This window comes from Balaenoptera borealis (genome assembly GCF_965194805.1).
Source record: "Balaenoptera borealis genome assembly, chromosome: 14".
Lineage (NCBI taxonomy): Eukaryota > Metazoa > Chordata > Mammalia > Artiodactyla > Balaenopteridae > Balaenoptera > Balaenoptera borealis.
The window spans coordinates 83,552,605-83,570,595 of NC_138875.1; the positions used below are offsets into that span (position 1 = coordinate 83,552,605).

Consider the following 17,991-nt stretch of genomic DNA (forward strand, 5'->3'; position numbering starts at 1 on the left):
TACCTGAAGGGAATGAACACAGGTGGAAAATTATGTTCAGGTGGTGCAACTGTGGGTGTTTCCTCCACTTTCCCTCTATTTTCCAATTCTCCCTAAAGTTGTGATAAAACTTTCTCAGTTCAAAGGATGGTCACAGAAACCCCTCACCAGGCTCAGGCTGCTTCCTCCCGTCCTACAACTAAGGAAGCATCGGAATGGGAGTAGGTATGTGGCCTGGCTTCAATTCTAAGAAGGCTATCTTGCAGCGTGTGTGACTCCAGCCAAAGGTCCCTAGGGTATCGGATATTTAGGCTTTCCCTCCTGCAGCGAGAAGGCAGCGCTGCCCCCCACTGGAGCCTGCAGGAGAGAGACTGCTCTTTCCCCTAAGCTGCCCGCAGCGCCTCGCCTCGCCCCACCCCGCCCCCAGGTCACTCCTAGACACCCACGGGGGCGCTCATTACCCCTCCCGCCCCTCGGGGGTGGGTGTATCTCGTTCCCAAGGTGGAGGTCACTCTCTCCTTCAGGGCTCTATCTCCCCTGAGCGTCACCGGTCCTCCCCGGTCCTCCTCATGGGGGTCATTCGTTCCTGAAGGAGAGGTCACTCCGTCCCCGTGGAGCCCATCCCCCTTGAGGGGGGGTCGCTCGTTCCACCAGGCCCTCTGGGGGGGAGGGTCATTATTTCCCCGTCCCTCTCCAGAGGGGGTCATTCGTTCCCAACGAGGAGGTCACCCCCTCCCCCAGGCCCCATTCCCCCCGAGAGGGTCGCTCTCCCGCGGCCCTCCTGAGGCGGCGCGGCACTCGTACCCGAGGGGGAGGTCACGCCTTTCGCCCGGCCCCGTCCCCCGAGGGTCAGCGCCGCCTCCTTCCGGGCCCTCCCCCACGAACGGCCGCGCCGGGCGGGGCTCTCGGGCGGGGAAGCGGCGGCGGGTCCGGCTACCGGGTCCAGAGCGCGGAGCCGGGCGGCGCGGCGGCAGCGGGGCGTCAGCCATGGCGAGCTGCTGCGCGGTGCTGGCGGCCTTCCTGTTCGAGTACGACACGCCGCGCATCGTGCTCATCCGCAGCCGTAAAGTGGGGCTCATGAACCGGGCGGTGCAGCTGCTCATCCTGGCCTACGTCATCGGGTGAGCGCGGCCGCGGGCGACGACCCCGAGGGGTCCCGGGGACAGGGGGGGACCCGACGGCCGGGAACTGCCCCTTCTGGGTCCCGGCCACGCACCTGCTCATCTTGGCCTAGGTCCCCGCGAGCGCCCTCCAGGTGGGGTCCAGGGGACAGCGACCCGAAGCCAGGGATACATCCCTACTCCCCCAGCCCTCCACCCCCGACCCTAGCCACCAGGGGGACGGGCTCTGTGCCGGCTCCGGGTCCAGAGGCTGCTTTGATGTTGTGTCTTGAAGGCAAAGCCTAGCTAGACCTTCATCCTCGCCATTCATGCTTCCTGTCCCTTCGGACTTGCTCCATGATGTCCTTTGGCTGGGGGTGGGAGGGCTTTGCCGTAAATGACTCACTCTTTGCCCTGCACTTCCCATGCTGATGATCTGCTGACAGAAACCAAGGTTTGGGATTTTCCACTTGGTTCCTTTTGGGTCTGTGGCTTCCTGTCCTTTCCTCTGAGCATCATATGGTAACCCAAGATAATAGAGAGGTCACGCTTTCAAAAATCACTTAAAGTTCAGTTCCTTCCTTTTATGAGGTTGTTGGAGTTTTTGGTATAGGCACCTGCCTTAGCCTCCTTGTTCCCCATGCTGCCCTCTTTGCTTATATGTCCCTCCACCATCAGTCCTCACCTAGTGCTTAATTTTAATTGATGCACCCTTACAATGTAATAAAACTCGAGAGGAGGTGGAAATTAATTTACCAACTGGGCCCGCTTTCAAGGTCCACCTGGGGTGTTACGGTGTCTACAGCTGCTGAGCTGACAGATGTTAACCTGCTGCACCGTGGGGGGGGGGGTTGTTTTCCTTAAAAGGCCTAATACAGTGTTCCCCAAACTGCACATAGAGCTATTTGCAAATCTTTAAAAAATACTGACTGCTGGCTCTCAGACCCAGAGTTTCTGATTCAAGTGCTGTAGAGTATGACCAACTCCCCAGGTGATTCTGATGTGCAGCAAATTTTGGGAACCAGTGTCCTAGTGTTTCCCAAACCTACCTGAACATGAAGGACTCATCTGAGGAATTGTTTAAAGGTAACAGGACACCATCCCCCCCCCTCCCCCCGACCCTGGGGTGGGGCTTGGAATCTGTTAACACTGCCCAAGGGAATCCGCATGATCTGGCAGGTTTGGCTTCTACCATCTATCAGCGCAGCAGCAGTAGGTACTGACAGTAGTCAGTAAAAGGGCTTTCCAGGTATGAACTCTGCATCAGAACCACTTGGCCTACCCCCAGGTTTGGACTCTAAGTCACATTAAGTACCATCACAACCAACTCCTTGCCCCCCAGTGATTGTGATGCACCCTTAAATTTTGAGACCCGCTACAAGCTGGTTAACTAAACTCATATTGCTGGGTTGGACCTGAAGCATTTGGAATCAGGAGCTGTCATGCAGCTTTTTCCTTTTGGCTTTTGCTGCTCATAGGAAAATCAGTTTACATCTACTTTGTATCTGTAAAGTTCTAGACTGCATACAGTATATCTGCACTTGTACAATATGGTAGCCAGGAGTCACATGAAACTGTTGAGCATTTGAAACATCCATACTCCAAATTGAGATGTGCTATCACTGTAAAATGCACGCCAGATTTCGAGGACATAGTACAAAAAAACAATTAAATATCATATTAATACATCTTATATTGATAGCATTAACGTATATTGGATATGTTGAGTTACATAAAACATATCATTAAAATTAATTTTATCTGTTACTTTTTACTTTTTAACATGGCTACTAGAAATGTTGAAATTACACAACTCGCGTTGTATTTCTGTTGGGCAGTGCAGCTTTACAGGATTCCTATGGAGTGTTGTCTGCCTCTATCATGAGGATTTTTTAAGCAGTAAATGCTTTGCTTTTATACATCTTGCTGTGATCAGATCTGACTCAGGATCTGAATTTAGGGCTTTTAAGAAAAATTTTAAAAAACCTCATCTCTTAACTTTCTGATTCAATTCATCTTGGTGAAATTGTGGTCTCTTTTCCAGTAGTGACCAAAGGTAATCCTTCCTCAAAAAGAGACTGAACAGGACTTCCCTGCTAGTCCAGTGGTTAAGACTCTGCACTTCCAATGCAGGGGGCACGGGTTCAATCCCTGGTCGGGGAACTAAGATCCTGTGTGCTGCATGGCCAAAAAAAAAAAAAAAGAGAGAGAGACTGAACACTTCTCAGTTATCTAATTGTATTATCAGTCACAGGATGAGGTAATAGTTATTTACATAGTGATTGGGGTGAAACCATGTGTCTCTGACTTAGCAACTCACTGTCTAGTCAGCCCTCCGTATCCTCAGGTTCTGCAGCCACAGATTCAACCAACCATAGATAGAAGATATTTTAAAAAAAAATTCCAGAAAGTTCCAGAAAGCAAAACTTGAATTTGCCACTTGCCAGCAACTATTTTTACATAGCATTTACATCGTATTTACAACTATTTACGTGGCATTTACTTTGTATTAGGTATTATAGGTAACCTAGAGATGATTTAAAGTATAGGGGAGGATGTGCATAGGTTACATGCAAATACTATGCCATTTTATATAAGGGTGTTGAGCATCTGTGGATTTTGGTATCCTCAGGGGTCCTGGAACCAATCCCCTGTGGATACCAAGGGGTGACTATACTTGGTGGTAAAATAATAGTGACCCTGCTCTAAGCTTCTCTGTGTCTGACTAGAATTAAATGGAAGCTTATACTGCAGCTGAATTCCTAGAAACCCTGAAGAAGAGAACTTCTTAGGGAAAAAGCCCATCTCTAAGATGGGTAGTGAACTTGGAGACTACTCAGACAATAAGTAACCAACTAAGCAAATTTCTGAAGTCTCAGCACCTAGAGCTTATAAGGAGGGGAGAGGGATGCTAGTAGCATTTCTTGATTCTAGAAATTACAGCAATAGTAGTCACTATTGATGTTTAACAACAGCTCTGATGGGGAGGAGTTCTGATTTGTAGTACCGGCCGATTTCCACGGTGTAAGTGCTCCCATCGTGGCCAATTTCAGCCCGCCGATAATGGCTCACAAACATTGTTCCAAGCATTTGACATGCATTAACTCATGTAACCTCACAACAATCCTGTGAAGTCTTGTTACCATTCCCATCTTATAGATGGGAAAAACAGGCACGGAGAGGTTAAGCAGCTTGGCCAAATTTATGCCTAGTGAGTGATGGACTGAGATAGGCTGGCTTCAGTCTGTTCCAGTGTCCTAACCACTATGCACCAGTGCCTTCAGATTTTTAATTATTCAGGCTGGTAGTGAAGTCCCCACTTCAGAGGAGAGAAACATACATGTGACCTGAATTCTTAGAGAAAAAGTAAGAAGCTATTATACATTTACTTAAAAGATACGATTCTCCTTTCTAGAGGGCATATATAGCATAGAGGGCAAGAAAGGAGACTTCGAAAGCAAAAAGCTTGAGTTCAGATGCTGACTCTGCCATTCACTAGCTGTGTGACTTTGGGCAAGTGACTTAACCTCTCTGAATTGCAGTTTTCTCCTCTGTAAAATGGAGAATAATAATGACACCTGCCTTATAAAGTGGTCAGTATTAAATTAGTTAGTACACATAAAGAGCTTAGATGAGTACCTGGCACCTAAACACATTCAAATGGTAACTATCATTATCATAATTTCTATTATCTCATGGTAATTCTGCAGGTCATAGTGCATTGAAAGTGTTCAAATACCTAGTAATAAAGACAGCATTCACTGAGCATTTTCTTTGTGCTGATCACTGCGCTAAGTTACAAAGTTAAGCAGCTTTTGCAAAGTCACAACAAGTAAACATCATACTTTCAGCCTCTGGCTACCAGAGGCTCCCTAGCATTAATTCAAATTCATGCAATCCTAATGGCAATTTAAGAGACCTGTTTTATTTTGTAGCTGGGTGTTTGTGTGGGAAAAGGGCTACCAGGAAATGGACTCTGTGGTCAGCTCCGTTACTGCCAAAGCCAAGGGTGTGACCACGACCAACACTTCTAAACTTGGATTCCGGATCTGGGATGTGGCCGATTACGTGATTCCAGCTCAGGTAAGCCTCCCACTGTGTCGCTGTCTAAAGCTCAAGCCTCTAGTTAGCTGCTTTCCCTTCACCTTTGCACTCTTGATTAGTGATTGGCATGCCCAGAGTTCTAACATCACCAATGCCCAGACTGATTGTTTTAGTCCAAGAAAGCAGTGCAGACAGACCTCTTTTTGGCTTAGGGTCTAACAGGTAATATTCAATCAGCTACGTTTCTTCAGCCCTAAAACATGGCTGGCTTAAACAGAGGAAGCTTTCCATGTGGACATCTGAGTCTGTCGCCGGACTTGAAAAGTGGAAAAGCATATGTTTTAAATCCTGGGAAAAATGCAGGTGGAACTATTACCTTTCCACATTTTGTGATTTGCTTTATTGTTGTAAACCCACAAGGTAAATCTTTTCAGACAGCGTAAAAACTTTAACAGCCATTAGAGACCCAAAGCCGAAGAAGAAGGAAACAGCCGTGCCCATACAGGATTCCATCAGGAACACAGGGAAGGGAAGAAACTGTTTGATGCAGCCTCCTAGTCTCCCGTCTGTTAATCCACAAAGCTCCAAGTTAAATATTGACTCTCTTTAACCATGATAATGGCTCTGATCCACAGTCAAACCCCACATATCCCTCCAGATGGCCCACGTGCTAGGGTGACTGGGGTGGCCACATGCAGATAAGCTGCCAACTCTTGGCTCAGAGCAAGGACTTCAGAAACTCTCTTTCTTCAAGTGTGTTCATTTTCCCTCTGCCTTCTCAAGAGAAGGTTCTTGTGGGGTGCCCAGAGAGAAATCAGAGCTAATAAGCCATAAAGGTCAAATGGAACAGGGGATTCATAGTTTGCTGGAGGAAGCTGGTGCTGTTGGCACGCACCTGTCTCTACAGAGGGACCTCTGCTTCCTACGAAGCCACGGCCTCGTCCTGGCAGGCTCGGAATATCACACTCCGTCTGTTTACTGGAGCCTCAGAAGGGTACGGCCCCCTGCTTCTGCCCCTCAGTGGAAAGGAGCACACAGCAACTCCGCCTTCCATCTCGGATCGGAGCTGGGGGCCGTGTGAGTTCCACAGGGCTCTCTTCATGAGCTTTCACGATATGCTTCTGCTCCTCCAAAGATGGAACACAAACATCTATTTGCACCGCATCTACTCGGCTCATCTCCAGACTGAAATTTCCCTAAACTTAAAATAGATAAGAAATAGGAAACAAAAAGTAAACCACACTGACTTGTTCAGGTCTAACTCAGGAGAGACGCAGCAGCAGCCTTCTGTAAACAGCAAGCAAGCAGTGTGTCTACATATGGAACACGGGAGCCTGGCTAGGGCGCCTGACCCGGGCCTCCTGCCACATCCTCACGCCCCCTCCTGTGGCCATTTCCTCATTTCCCAACATGCTTTGTTCCAGGCCTGTCTTTGAAAGATGCCAACTATTCCCAGAGCATCCACCACCTTGTCAGACCTGGGAGTGGAGATGTCTACAGACCCTTTGGTCCCTGAGTTTCCCTGATGGCTCCCAGCACTGACTGCTCTTCTCAGGAGTATGAAATGCTCAGAGAATTTCATTTTAGAGCACCAGCGCCCAATAAGGAGGAGGTCCAACTAGAATTGGCAGGGTCTTTGTCTTTTTTTCCTTACACTGGGAGGTCACCGTTAACAATTCTTCAGTCTCATCCCCAAGTGAATTGCTCTCCAGAAACTTAAATCAACCATTTGGCACATTCATACTTAGGAGGAGAAAACAGAACTTTCTCAAAAGGAGAAGTGTCAGGCTTCCCTGGTAGTGCAGTGGTTAAGAATCTGTCTGCCAATGCAGGGGACATGGGTTCGAGCCCTGATCTGGGAAGATCCCATATGCCGTGGAGCAACTAAGCCCGTGTGCCACAGCTACTGAGTCTGCACTCTAGAACCTGCGAGCCACAACTACTGAAGCCCGCGTGCCTAGAGCCCGTGCTCTGCAACAAGAGAAGCCACCACAATGAGAAGCCCGTGCACTGCAATGAAGAGTAGACCCCGCTCTCCGCAACTAGAGAAAGCCCGCGCGCAGCAACGAAGACCCAACACAGCCAAAAATAAAATAAATAAAATAAATGAATTTAAAAAAAAAAAAAAGGAGAAGTGTCAATGGCGAGCCCTGATTGGGTCTTCTGTATAGAATGTTTTATGTATTTATTTTAGTTCCTGTTAGGAAAGAGAACCAGCCAAACTTGAGACCTTTGAGGTCTCGTGTTTTTGCGCCCGTGAGGTAATCCAGTTGGCAGAGGATATTCTGAGCACTTATTGACTCTTTCCCTCAACTAGTCAAGCTTTATTAAGGAACCATTTCAGGGTATAGACATGTTTTTTTTATCTGAGGTGAAATTCATGTATCACAATATTAACCAGTTCAAAATGAAAAATTCAGTGGCATTTAGCACATTCACGATGTCGTGTAACCATCACGTCAGTCTAGTTCCAGAACGTTTTCATCAGTCTAAAAGGAAACCCCACACTCATTAAGCTATCATCCCCTTTTCCACCTTCTCCCTCACCCCCTCACAACCACTAATCTACTTTCTGTTCCTGGATTTGCCTGTTCTGTACATTTCATATCAATGGGATCATATACTACGTGGCCTTTTGTGTCTGGCTTCTTGGACTCAGCATCATGTTTTTGAGGTTCATCCACTTTGTAGCCAGGTCTGTGCTTCATTCCTTTTTATGGCTGAGTCATATTCCCTTACAGGTATGGACCACAATTTGTTTATCCATTCATCCGTTGATAGACACTGAGTTGTTTCCACCTTTAGGCTATTGTGAATGATGCTGCTGTGAACGTGTGTGCAAGTACCGGGGTCCCTGTTTTCAGTTAGGTTATAAACTCCCATTGGTGAGAGTGGGAGACGATAAGATCAGTGTTTTTAACTGTTTTCTGCATGGCACAGGGGGGGGAAGTGAAGGCACCGTCCTAGTAAAGGGCCTTCCCTGTGGCTCTGCTTGGCTCCTCGGAAGGTAATATGCAGCACTGTCTCCCCTCTGCCTGCTTCACAGGAGGAAAACTCCCTCTTCATCATGACCAACATGATCGTCACCATGAACCAGACCCAGGGCCTCTGTCCTGAGGTAGGCAGCTTCCTGGGGAAGAGCCTCGGTTCTCATACCCACCTCTCTGTGCCTGTCCCACTGTGGGTGGGACCAGGCCATGTGAAACCTGTTTTCACTGGTTCTTCTTTTTCCAGATTCCAGATAAGACCACTGTGTGTGAATCTGATGCCACCTGTACTGCTGGCTCTGCAGGCACCCACAGCAATGGTACAAACCTGTGGCTGTGACTCCACAGCAGACGCTTAGCCTGGGGAGGGCGGCCCCCGACCACACTGCCTCCCCCGTGGGCCCCCTCTCAGAGGGAAATCTCCGGGATGGAGAAATCCCCCACACGAGCCTGGGAGAGCCTGGTGTCCAGACTGGGGTCCTGGGACCCTCTCGACGTTCGTCTCTGTCATCTGCACCCCAGAAGCCATCCCAGATCTCGCCCTGTCCTATGGCTCGGCATCAGCCCAGCCCTGCAATTGGCAAAGCAGTGATGTGGCTAGGACTCAGACAGCTCTTTTCCTCCAATTTGGATTTCTGGATGCTGTCTAAATCCCAGAATTAGACTAGCTCAAGATTGATTGCATAGGATGCATGGTGGAGTTTCTACTCGGCCTCACAAAGTAGAAAGTAGGAGACCCCCATAGACCTGGGTGCCCCTCGCCCCTGTAGGAGTTGCGACAGGAAGGTGCGTGCCGTTCAACGAGACCATGAACACATGCGAGGTGGCCGCCTGGTGCCCGGTGGAGGATGACACACAAGTGCCAACGTGAGTCCTGCCAAAGGGACAGAAGTGCCCTAAACGCTGGGTCTCGGGCCTGAGAGAGGTGGCAGGGGAGCTGTGGCTTTGTGCTCGTGGTGTCAGCCTGTGGAGTCGGGCTTCCCTGGGCTGGCGGTTCTCAACCACAAGGCAGCAACCCTCAGCAGCTAGTGGGCCACGGTGTTTGTCACTCATGATAAGAGTGCAGATGACTTATTGCTACATTAGGTCTCTGTCAGTTGCAAGTAACTGACAGGAAACAGTTCTCAGGGCCTTAAACGGGTGTGTACAACTGTGTTAGTTGTTCAGCTAAACCACAGAGATCCCAGCATGGCTAGACCTGGGGCTCAAAGGACAGCATCCGAGTCGCCACCTCTTGGCTCTGCTTCCCTCCGTGGTGGCTTCATTTGCAGGACCCATGGCATAGTCCCTAGTCTCCCTGCCCAGCTGTCCGTAGAGATTCTAGACCTATCCATCTTCAGCCACCTCTGTCAACCCGTCCAACCCATCACTGTGGCTGTGGGATGGATTTTGCTTATGGCTCAGGCCTGGGTCATGTGCCTTCCTAGCTAGGGGGGGGGAGTCAGACCCACCCAAATGACACAGGTTGAGAGTGGGGGAGGTGTGGCTTTTAAAGGAAGTGTGGGGTTCTGTTACCAGAAAAAAGGGGTACAGATGCTGGGCAGGAAAACTGTGTTTTATAAACTAGAGCAGGTTCAAGGTTGTCTAGAATAACATTCTTCCTAACTGTGATCAGCTGTGCTGTGAGTGGGTGGCGTTAGAAGTAATGCTCTCAGAAGTGCTTGCACCCTGGGGCCTTTCTTGCTCAGCGTTCAGACTGAGGCCTAGATAAGCCCAGGGGAGCAGGTAACCATGTGAGCCTCATCCTGGGTGTTTCGCAACACAAGAAAATGTTGAGGACTGCAGATTGCTGAGGGCAGCAGCTCCGGCAAGGGAGGGAAGTACTAGAAGACGAGGAATCCTAGCATTCTGGAGCCGGAAAGGATTTTATGGAGCCGGTGGCCATGTGTGGCTACTGAGCACTTGAAATGCAGCTGGGTCCAAAATGAGCTCTCAGGGTAAAATACACTCCAGGTTCTGAAGGCTTATTATTAAAAAAAAAAAAAAAAAAAAAAAAAGAATATGTAGTATCTCATTAATAACATTCTGTGTTGTTTACATGTTAGAGTAACATTATAGATATATTGGCTTATTACAGAAAAGTTCATTTCACATGTTTCTTTTTACTTTATTTTTGGCCGCGAAGCATGTGGGATCTTAGTTCCCCGACCAGGGATGGAACCAGCGCCCCCTGCAGTGGAAGTGCAGAGTCCTAACCACGGGACCGCCAGAAAATTCCCTTTTTACTTTTTAATGTAGCTACTAGGAAATTTTAAATTACAGTGTGGTTTGTGCCTCACAGTATATTTTCACCGGACAGTGCTGTTATGGATCTTTTTTTTTTTATTGGAGTATAATTGCTTTACAATGTTGTGTTACTTTCTCCTGTACAATGAAGTGAATCAGCTATATGTATGCCTATATCAGCGCTGTTATAGATCTAATCCAGTGTAGGATGATTTTTAAGTGTACGCTGATACACGAAATTTCAGCACTTGAGTCACATGGAGAGAAAGGCCTTCCCATCTCCGCTCTTATTCAGCCCCTAGCTGATATCAAGGAGGAGATCCTGGTCTGGAGTGTCTTCAGTACCTCTCTGTCCCTCGCTGATTTCCATTTCTCACCGAGAACAAGCCCCAGGCTCAGCACCTTGGGCTGACTAAAATATGTACCACAGCTCGTAATGACATTGTTCTTAGTTATATTTATTTGAACAATGACCTCTAACTTGTGGCAAACGATATTTTTTATGGTCATGATGGAAAGTTTTATTTCAAAATGAATGTCAGTTAAAAAAAAAAAAGTGAGTTTATCCTAAAGGTGGAAACAACCCAAATGTCCATCAACAGATTGTGGTGAACACGTACAATGGAATGTTATTGAGCCATAAAAAGGAATGAATAAAAAGCTCTGACACAGGCTACCACAGGGATGAACCTCGAAAACATGCTAAGTGCAAGAAGCCAGACACAAAAAAGTCACATACTGTCTGATCCCATTCATATGAAATGTCCAGAATAGACAAATCCATAGAGAAAGAAAGTAGATTGGTGGTTCCCGAAGGCTGAGGGGAGGGGAGAATGGATAGTAGCTGCTTGATGGGCAAGCAGTTTCATTTCGGGGTGATAAAGATGTTCTTGAACTAGATAGAGGTGATGGTTGTATAACACTGTGAATGTGCTTCATGCCACTGAATTGTATACTTTAAAATGGTTAATTTTATGTTCTCTGAATTTCACCTCAATTTTTTTTTAAAGGAGGGTTAATCTTAAAGACAAGTATCGCACATGAGGCACACAGTGGTATAGGGAGTGACAGAAGTTTGAGAAACCTTGATATAGTCCACCCCCTTGATACAGGGACGAGGGAATTCGAAGCCCCAAAAGAAGTGCCTTGGTCAAGGTCTTTGTCAGCAGTAGCGACAGGCTCAGCTCCCCACATTGTGTGGCCTCGTCACTGGCCTTGCTCCTTTCTCAGGGTGGGGAAGACTGCTGAGGTTTTTTATAGCTTCAAAGATTCCACCTGGGGGGCTTCCCTGGTGGTCCAGTGGTTAAGACTCCACGCTTCCACTGCAGGGGGTGTGGGTTTGATCCCTGGTCGGGGAACTAAGATCCTGCATGCCATGTGGTGCAGCCAAACAAACAAAAAGATTCCACCTGGGTCAGGGGGTCCCCCCCACTGAGGGGTCAGTCTACAGTGCCAGATCCTCCTGTAGAAGCCCTCCAAAGCAGTGGGGTCCCCTTGGGGAATTCAACTCCTACTGTCAGCAGGAGCTGACGTGGCACTTCCAAGAGGCGGTGCAGCAGCAGACATGCACTTTTTGTGTCCAGCCTGTAGGTGAATTCACCTTTGCTTTCACTTCTTTTTTTTTTTTTTTAACATCGTTATTGGAGAATAATTGCTTTACAATGGTGTGTTAGTTTCTGCTTTATAACAAAGTGAATCAGTTATACATATACATATGTTCCCATATCTCTTCCCTCTTGCGTCTCCCTCCCTCCCACCCTCCCTATCCCACCCCTCTAGGTGGTCACAAAGCACCGAGCTGATCTCCCTGTGCTATGCGGCTGCTTCCCACTAGCTATCTATTTTACATTTGGTAGTGTATATATGTCCATGCCACTCTCTCACCCTGTCACATCTTACCCCTCCCCCTTCCCATATCCTCAAGTCCATTCTCTAGTAGGTCTGTGTCTTTATTCCCATCTTGCCACTAGGTTCTTCATGACCTTTTTTTTTTTTTCCTTAGATTCCATATATATGTGTTAGCATACTGTATTTGTTTTTCTCTTTCTGACTTACTTCACTCTGTATGACAGACTCTAACTCCATCCACCTCACTACAAATACCTCCATTTCGTTTCTTTTTATGGCTGAGTAATATTCCATTGTATATATGTGCCACGTCTTCTTTATCCATTCATCTGTCGATGGACACTTAGGTTGCTTCCATGTCCTGGCTATTGTAAATAGAGCTGCAATGAACATTTTGGTACATGACTCTTTTTGAATTATGGTTTTCTCAGGGTATATGCCCAGTAGTGGGATTGCTGGGTCGTATGGTAGTTCTATTTTTAGTATTTTAAGGAACCTCCATACTGTTCTCCATAGTGGCTGTATCAAACCAGATCTGTTGAGCATTCCCGAGAATACCTGTGGGAGGTAAGCCCTGAAACCCAGCACCTGCCGGATGAGTGATTTCTAGTGAGGCCACGAGGCACCACCCCTCCCACCCTTCGTTAGCTATTCCTCAGGTTCTTAAATTCCCGCTGCCTTGAGGAAGAGGCCCTGCCCTTCCATGACTGGAAGAAATCAGAAGCCTTGGTTTGCAGTCTCCTCTCTTGACCTAGTGTTTATGCAGAGGAAAGTAGAAAAGACAAGATATGTTTTACTTTTTTCTTGGCAAAGTGACATTATAAGATACACATGTGTATGCGACTTAAAAATATTACCTAGGTATATTAGGAGTGTACATATGTTTGTACTTTTATTAACAATATGTTGTAATTTTTTTCAGGCCTGCTTTTTTAAAGGCTGCAGAAAACTTCACTCTTTTGATTAAGAACAACATCTGGTATCCCAAATTTAATTTCAGCAAGTAAGTGGTGGCCAGCTGTGTGAATTCACCAGTGTCTTGGAGAAACTTCTGGCTCTTCTTTGAGGTTTTCCTTGCTCCTATTTTCTGCTTCCTTCCAACTTTAGGAGGAATATCCTTCCCAACATCACCACTACCTACCTCAAAACGTGCATTTATGACGCTAAAACAGATCCCTTCTGCCCCATATTCCGACTTGGCAAAACAGTGGAGAACGCAGGGCACAGCTTCCAGGACATGGCTGTCGAGGTAGGTGCAGGTCGTGGCTTTCCTAACACAGTCTTCGACACATCTCCTTCTAGAACGGGCTCTGAGGAAGGCTTGCTCTGTCTGTCCGCAACCCACAGGGAGGCATCATGGGCATCCAGATCAAATGGAACTGCAACCTGGACAGAGCCGCCTCCCTCTGCTTGCCCAGGTATTCCTTCCGCCGCCTGGACACCCGGGACGTGGACCACAACGTGTCCCCAGGCTACAATTTCAGGTGGGTGTGAGCTTGGGTCCCATTCCTCATGTGCTGGGGGTGATGGTAGTTGCATCACTCCCCAGTGGGGGCCTCCACGCCCACCCAAGACCAGCACTCAGGCGGCACCCCAAGGGCAGGTGGGGAGGCGTGTGCCAGGGAGAGTGGTCCAAGCAGGGCCTTGCCCCTGTGGCATCCCGACCTGTGAGAGCCCTCCTCGCCTTTTCTTGCCTCCAGAACGACTGTCTGCTTTAGCTTTCCTGGGCCGGCCAGCCTCAGCCAGGACCCTGCTGAGTTTTTTTTCTTTTTTTTTTGGCTGTGCACCTGTGGGATCTTAGTTCCCCGAACAGGGATTGAACCCAGGCCTCCTGTAGTGGAAGTGTGGAGTCCTAACCACTGGACCGCCAGGGAAGTCCCTCTGCTCACTAATTTGGAGGAGTGGATGAGCCTGTGGTCCTCCAGTCCAAAGGCCCCTGGGGCCTGATCCATGAATTGGTTTCTCGGTTGATCTGGCGCCCAGAATCTCCAAGGTGTAGGGGATACAAGTTTTAGCCTCAGGAAAGGCCTTTGCTGGTATTTCCCCGCTAGAAGTGCTGTGTATTTGTTTCCTGGGGCTGCCGTAACAAATGACCACAAACTGGGTGGCTTGAAACAGCAGGAATCTGTTCTCTCACAGTTCTGGAGGCTGGAAGCCCAAAATCAGTGTGTCAGCAGGCCAGGCTCCTTCCTTGCCTCTTCCAGTTTCTGGTGGCTCCTGACAATCCTTGGTGGTCCTTGATTCATAGATACATTACTCAATCTCTGCCTCTGTCGTCACGTGGCCTTCTCCCGTCTGTGCCTGTGTCTCTGTGTCCTTTGTCTCTCTTCTTTTACGGACACCAGTCATATTGGATTTGAGGTCCACCCTAATCCAGTATGACTGCATCTTAACTAATTACATCTGCAAAGACCCTATTTCCAAGTAGGGTCAGTGGTGCTCTTTTGCTGCTCTTGTCTCCCTCTAGTGGTGATGTGTGGAATCAAATGCACAGAGCATCTGCTGTCCTCTTGAACCGTCTGGCTCACTGATAGAAGGGCAGATCCTTGCATTCTTCCTTAGTAAGGCAGTCTGATTTGCATTGCTCTATCTCTACGGTTACACAGTTTCTTGTAGAAACCACTGTGGAAAACCTCAAGCTTGGGTTGGAACCCCAGAACAGAGAAGCCGACGGGACCCTCACAAGGACATCCATCCCCCTGACCTCCACCAGCATCAGGCCCCACCTGAGTTCCCCAGGCCTGGACCATGGCATGGAAGTTGTGGGCCAGACAGATCTCAGGCCATAGCTTAGGCTCCTGGTGGATCCCCTGTATAACACGGGCAGCAAATGGTATCGGTCTCAGGGGTTCTCCCCCCAGCATGCCCCTTCGTGTTCTATTTTTGCATGTGGGATCTTAGTTCCCCGACCAGGGGTTGAACCTGTGCCCCCTGCAGTGGAAGCACAGAGTCCTAACCACTGGACTGCCAGGGAATTCCCCCTCCTGGTGTCCTTTTTAAATGGTTTTATTGAGATATAGTTCACATACTACACAGTTCACCCATTTAAAGTGTAGAATTCAGTTGTTTTTAGTATATTCACAGAGTTGTGCAACTGTTACCACAGTCAATTTCAGAACATTTTCATCACCTCAGAAAGAAACCCCAGACCCTTTAGCTCTATCCCTCTATCCCTTCAGCTACATCAACCCCTGGCAACCACTAATCTACCTAATTTGCCGATTCTTGACTTTCATAGGAATGGACTCATACAATATGTGGCCTTGTGTGACTGGCTTCTTTCACCTAGCATCATGGTTTTTTTCCAGGTTCATCCATGTTGTGGCATTTATCAGTACTTCTCTTTATGGCTAAATAATATTCCATGGTGTGGATATAACACATTTTGTTTATCCACTCATCCAATTGATGGATCAATGGTTCTTTAATACAAAAAATGTCCAGTGCTGAGATGCTCGGTCCCCCCACCCACAAAGCAGACTTGGCCATCACTGCTGGCTGGCCACCTTCTGTTAGTGGCCAGGGTCTCCTTGAGAGAGACGGGGCTCAGCTGTATCAGGAAGGACTTTCAGAGGAGGAAGTTCCGTTTTAAGTCGTAGGAATTGAGGGTGATGACAGAGGAGGGATCTCTTCGTGCGCCCTTGTGCCAGCATTCCAGACCCTCTGCCCTGCGGGCCCCAGCGCCCTCCTCCTCAACAGGCCAGCCCTCCTTCTGCGTGGCTCACATTAGCCAAGAGAAGCCCCGAGGTGCTCGAGTGTGGTTCGTTCAGCAGGCAGAGCGAGCCCTAAGCCAGTGCCAACTCCACCAGGGCCTCGGGAGTTCGCTCTGACATCCCTCAGCAGGACCCAGAGGCTGTCTCAGGCCTCCCTGTGCCTTTTCCCTCTAACCCGGCCTCCTTTCCCAGGTTTGCCAAGTACTACAACGACCTGACCGGCACCGAGCGCCGCACACTCATCAAAGCCTACGGCATCCGATTCGACATCATCGTGTTTGGAAAGGTAGCCTGGCCGCCGGCTCCCCTCGTTCAGAGCCCACTGGTCCTCTTCTGGGCTGGCCAGGGGCAAGGGGCCCTCTCCCCACCCCTATCACAACTTCTTCTTTTTCTCCCATCGTTTGCAGGCTGGGAAATTTGACATCATCCCCACCATGATCAACATTGGCTCCGGCTTGGCGCTCTTGGGGGTGGTGAGTGGCTCACTTAGACCTCTCTGGCCACCCGCCTGGGGCTGGGACCCCCCCCAGCACAGCAAGCTGAGACCCTCTGCTGGCATCCTGGTTCTTCCCCTTGACCCCAGACTTGTTTCTAGGCTCGACCCTCCAGGCTTATTTCCCTTCCCCATCCCCGCCTGCTTCCTCCTGCCCTTCTCCAAGACCACGCCCCTCGGGCCCTAACCTTTTCCCCCCGGAGAGATGGAGGAGCCTTTCATTTCCTTGGAAGATCCCAGGCTTTGTGGGAAGGGGCGCACACAGAATAATAGGGGCCAAAGCATCCTGCCTCATTCTTTCTTGCCCTGTGCTACATTCAGGCGACAGTGCTGTGTGATGTCATAGTTCTCTACTGCATGAAGAAAAGATACTACTATCGGGAGAAGAAATATAAATATGTGGAAGACTACGAGCAGGTAGGCCACCTCCTGAGCTCCCAGCAGGCAGGAAGGTCCAAGCGCCCTACCTCACCTGCCTCTTGTACCAGCGGTGAGAACCCCTAGTTCATTTAGGTGTGTTGTCCACTCAGGCAGTCACATGCGACTCTTGTCATCTGCTCCATTTCTAGACCATCTATACTAGCCTTTACTTCATACTTTTCTTCAAATGGACTCACTCTTTAAAATCTAGCCTTCATTTTAATCAGTGATGTCTCAGGTTAGTTATGATAACGGATGTCATGACAAAACCTCTGTCCACACTCTACTTAAATTCGCCTTGCAGAGCAAGAGGGGTTGGGTACCCCTAGGACCTACCTGAATACGCTCAGCTGTGAAGGGCTGTCCAGACGTCCTCAGGGAAAGTGCCCGATTCCCACCTGCCCCAAATGGTCCAGGCTTGCCTGCGGGCAGCACAGGGCGGGTGCACACGTATCCATAAGCATATCAACTGACGATAAGCATATTGTTCTTTGCAGGGTCTTGGCAATGAGACGGACCAATGATGCCCACCCCACACCTGGGCTTTCCTTGGCCCTCATCAGAGCACAGCAAGGAGGGAGAAAAGGCGGCCTGCCATGTCACCCCAGAGGAAGTTCCAGATTCTGAGTCAGTCTCCACAAGTCCTGCCGGGTGGCCCAGCTGCTCCCATGTCTTGTGTGTAGGGTTTGCGTAGTAAACCACTATGCACACTGGTCACCTTCTGTCTGTGGCTGGGTCACCTCCTGTCTGTGGCTGGGTCACCTCTGCTGTTCCTTCTATTTGGGGTCGCTGGGGCAAGCTCTGGCCCGAGGGCAGTGAAGTGGCTGTGGCTACAGGGCCAGGGCCTTCTCCAGGGCCGGGTCTCCTCAGAAGCTCCCATCTCCAGCCCCCTTCGAGACAGTCCCAGTCCTCCGAGGCCCGGCAGCTCCACTCAAGCACTGTGTAAGGAAGGCGGGACACCTGGCTGTGCTTGTAGCTCTTCGGCACATGCGGGCTGCTGTTCCTCTCCCCCGACCAGAGGCTTCAACCACGAGGTCATGAGGCGGAGCTAGTGTTTTTCCTTTGAGAAGAGCTACATTGAGATGATTGAGGACCAAATATTAAAACAAATGATTTTCTTAATCTCTGTCTGTGTGGTTTCACGGCGTGAGCTAGAACTTTCCTTCCTTCCCCTTTACTTG

At 49.0% G+C, this 17,991-nt stretch overlaps 2 protein-coding genes across 2 annotated transcripts in view; one reads left to right on the forward strand and one right to left on the reverse strand.

The window, feature by feature from the left end:
* Positions 1–876, reverse strand: part of IFT81 (intraflagellar transport 81) — a 201,694-nt gene extending 200,818 nt beyond the window's left edge. The window contains exons 1-2 of the mRNA XM_082355910.1: positions 784–876; positions 4–92 (exon numbers count right to left, since the gene is read on the reverse strand). The gene's annotated coding sequence lies outside the window, so the exon portion shown is untranslated. The remainder of the gene's footprint in view (positions 1–3; positions 93–783) is intronic.
* A 77-nt stretch (positions 877–953) lies between these two features.
* On the forward strand, positions 954–17,932 carry P2RX4 (purinergic receptor P2X 4). The gene is made up of 12 exons (XM_082355990.1): positions 954–1,100; positions 5,015–5,162; positions 8,170–8,241; positions 8,358–8,430; positions 8,881–8,977; positions 13,107–13,187; positions 13,292–13,433; positions 13,532–13,668; positions 16,090–16,183; positions 16,305–16,370; positions 16,712–16,807; positions 17,308–17,932. Exons 1-12 carry the CDS (start codon positions 967–969, stop codon positions 17,332–17,334), a joined length of 1,167 nt encoding a protein of 388 aa, XP_082212116.1. The 5' UTR covers positions 954–966; the 3' UTR covers positions 17,335–17,932.
* Positions 17,933–17,991: the final 59 nt, after the last annotated feature.

What these genes read in the sequence shown, in the direction of transcription:
- P2RX4 (XM_082355990.1), top strand. Translation starts at nt 967, where the DNA reads ATGGCGAGCTGCTGCGCGGTGCTGGCGGCCTTCCTGTTCGAGTACGAC. An exon ending in ATTACGTGATTCCAGCTCAG is followed by an intron (nt 5,163 to 8,169) that starts GTAAGCCTCCCA and finishes CCTGCTTCACAG; the next exon opens with GAGGAAAACTCCCTCTTCAT. An exon ending in TCCAGGACATGGCTGTCGAG is followed by an intron (nt 13,434 to 13,531) that starts GTAGGTGCAGGT and finishes CGCAACCCACAG; the next exon opens with GGAGGCATCATGGGCATCCA.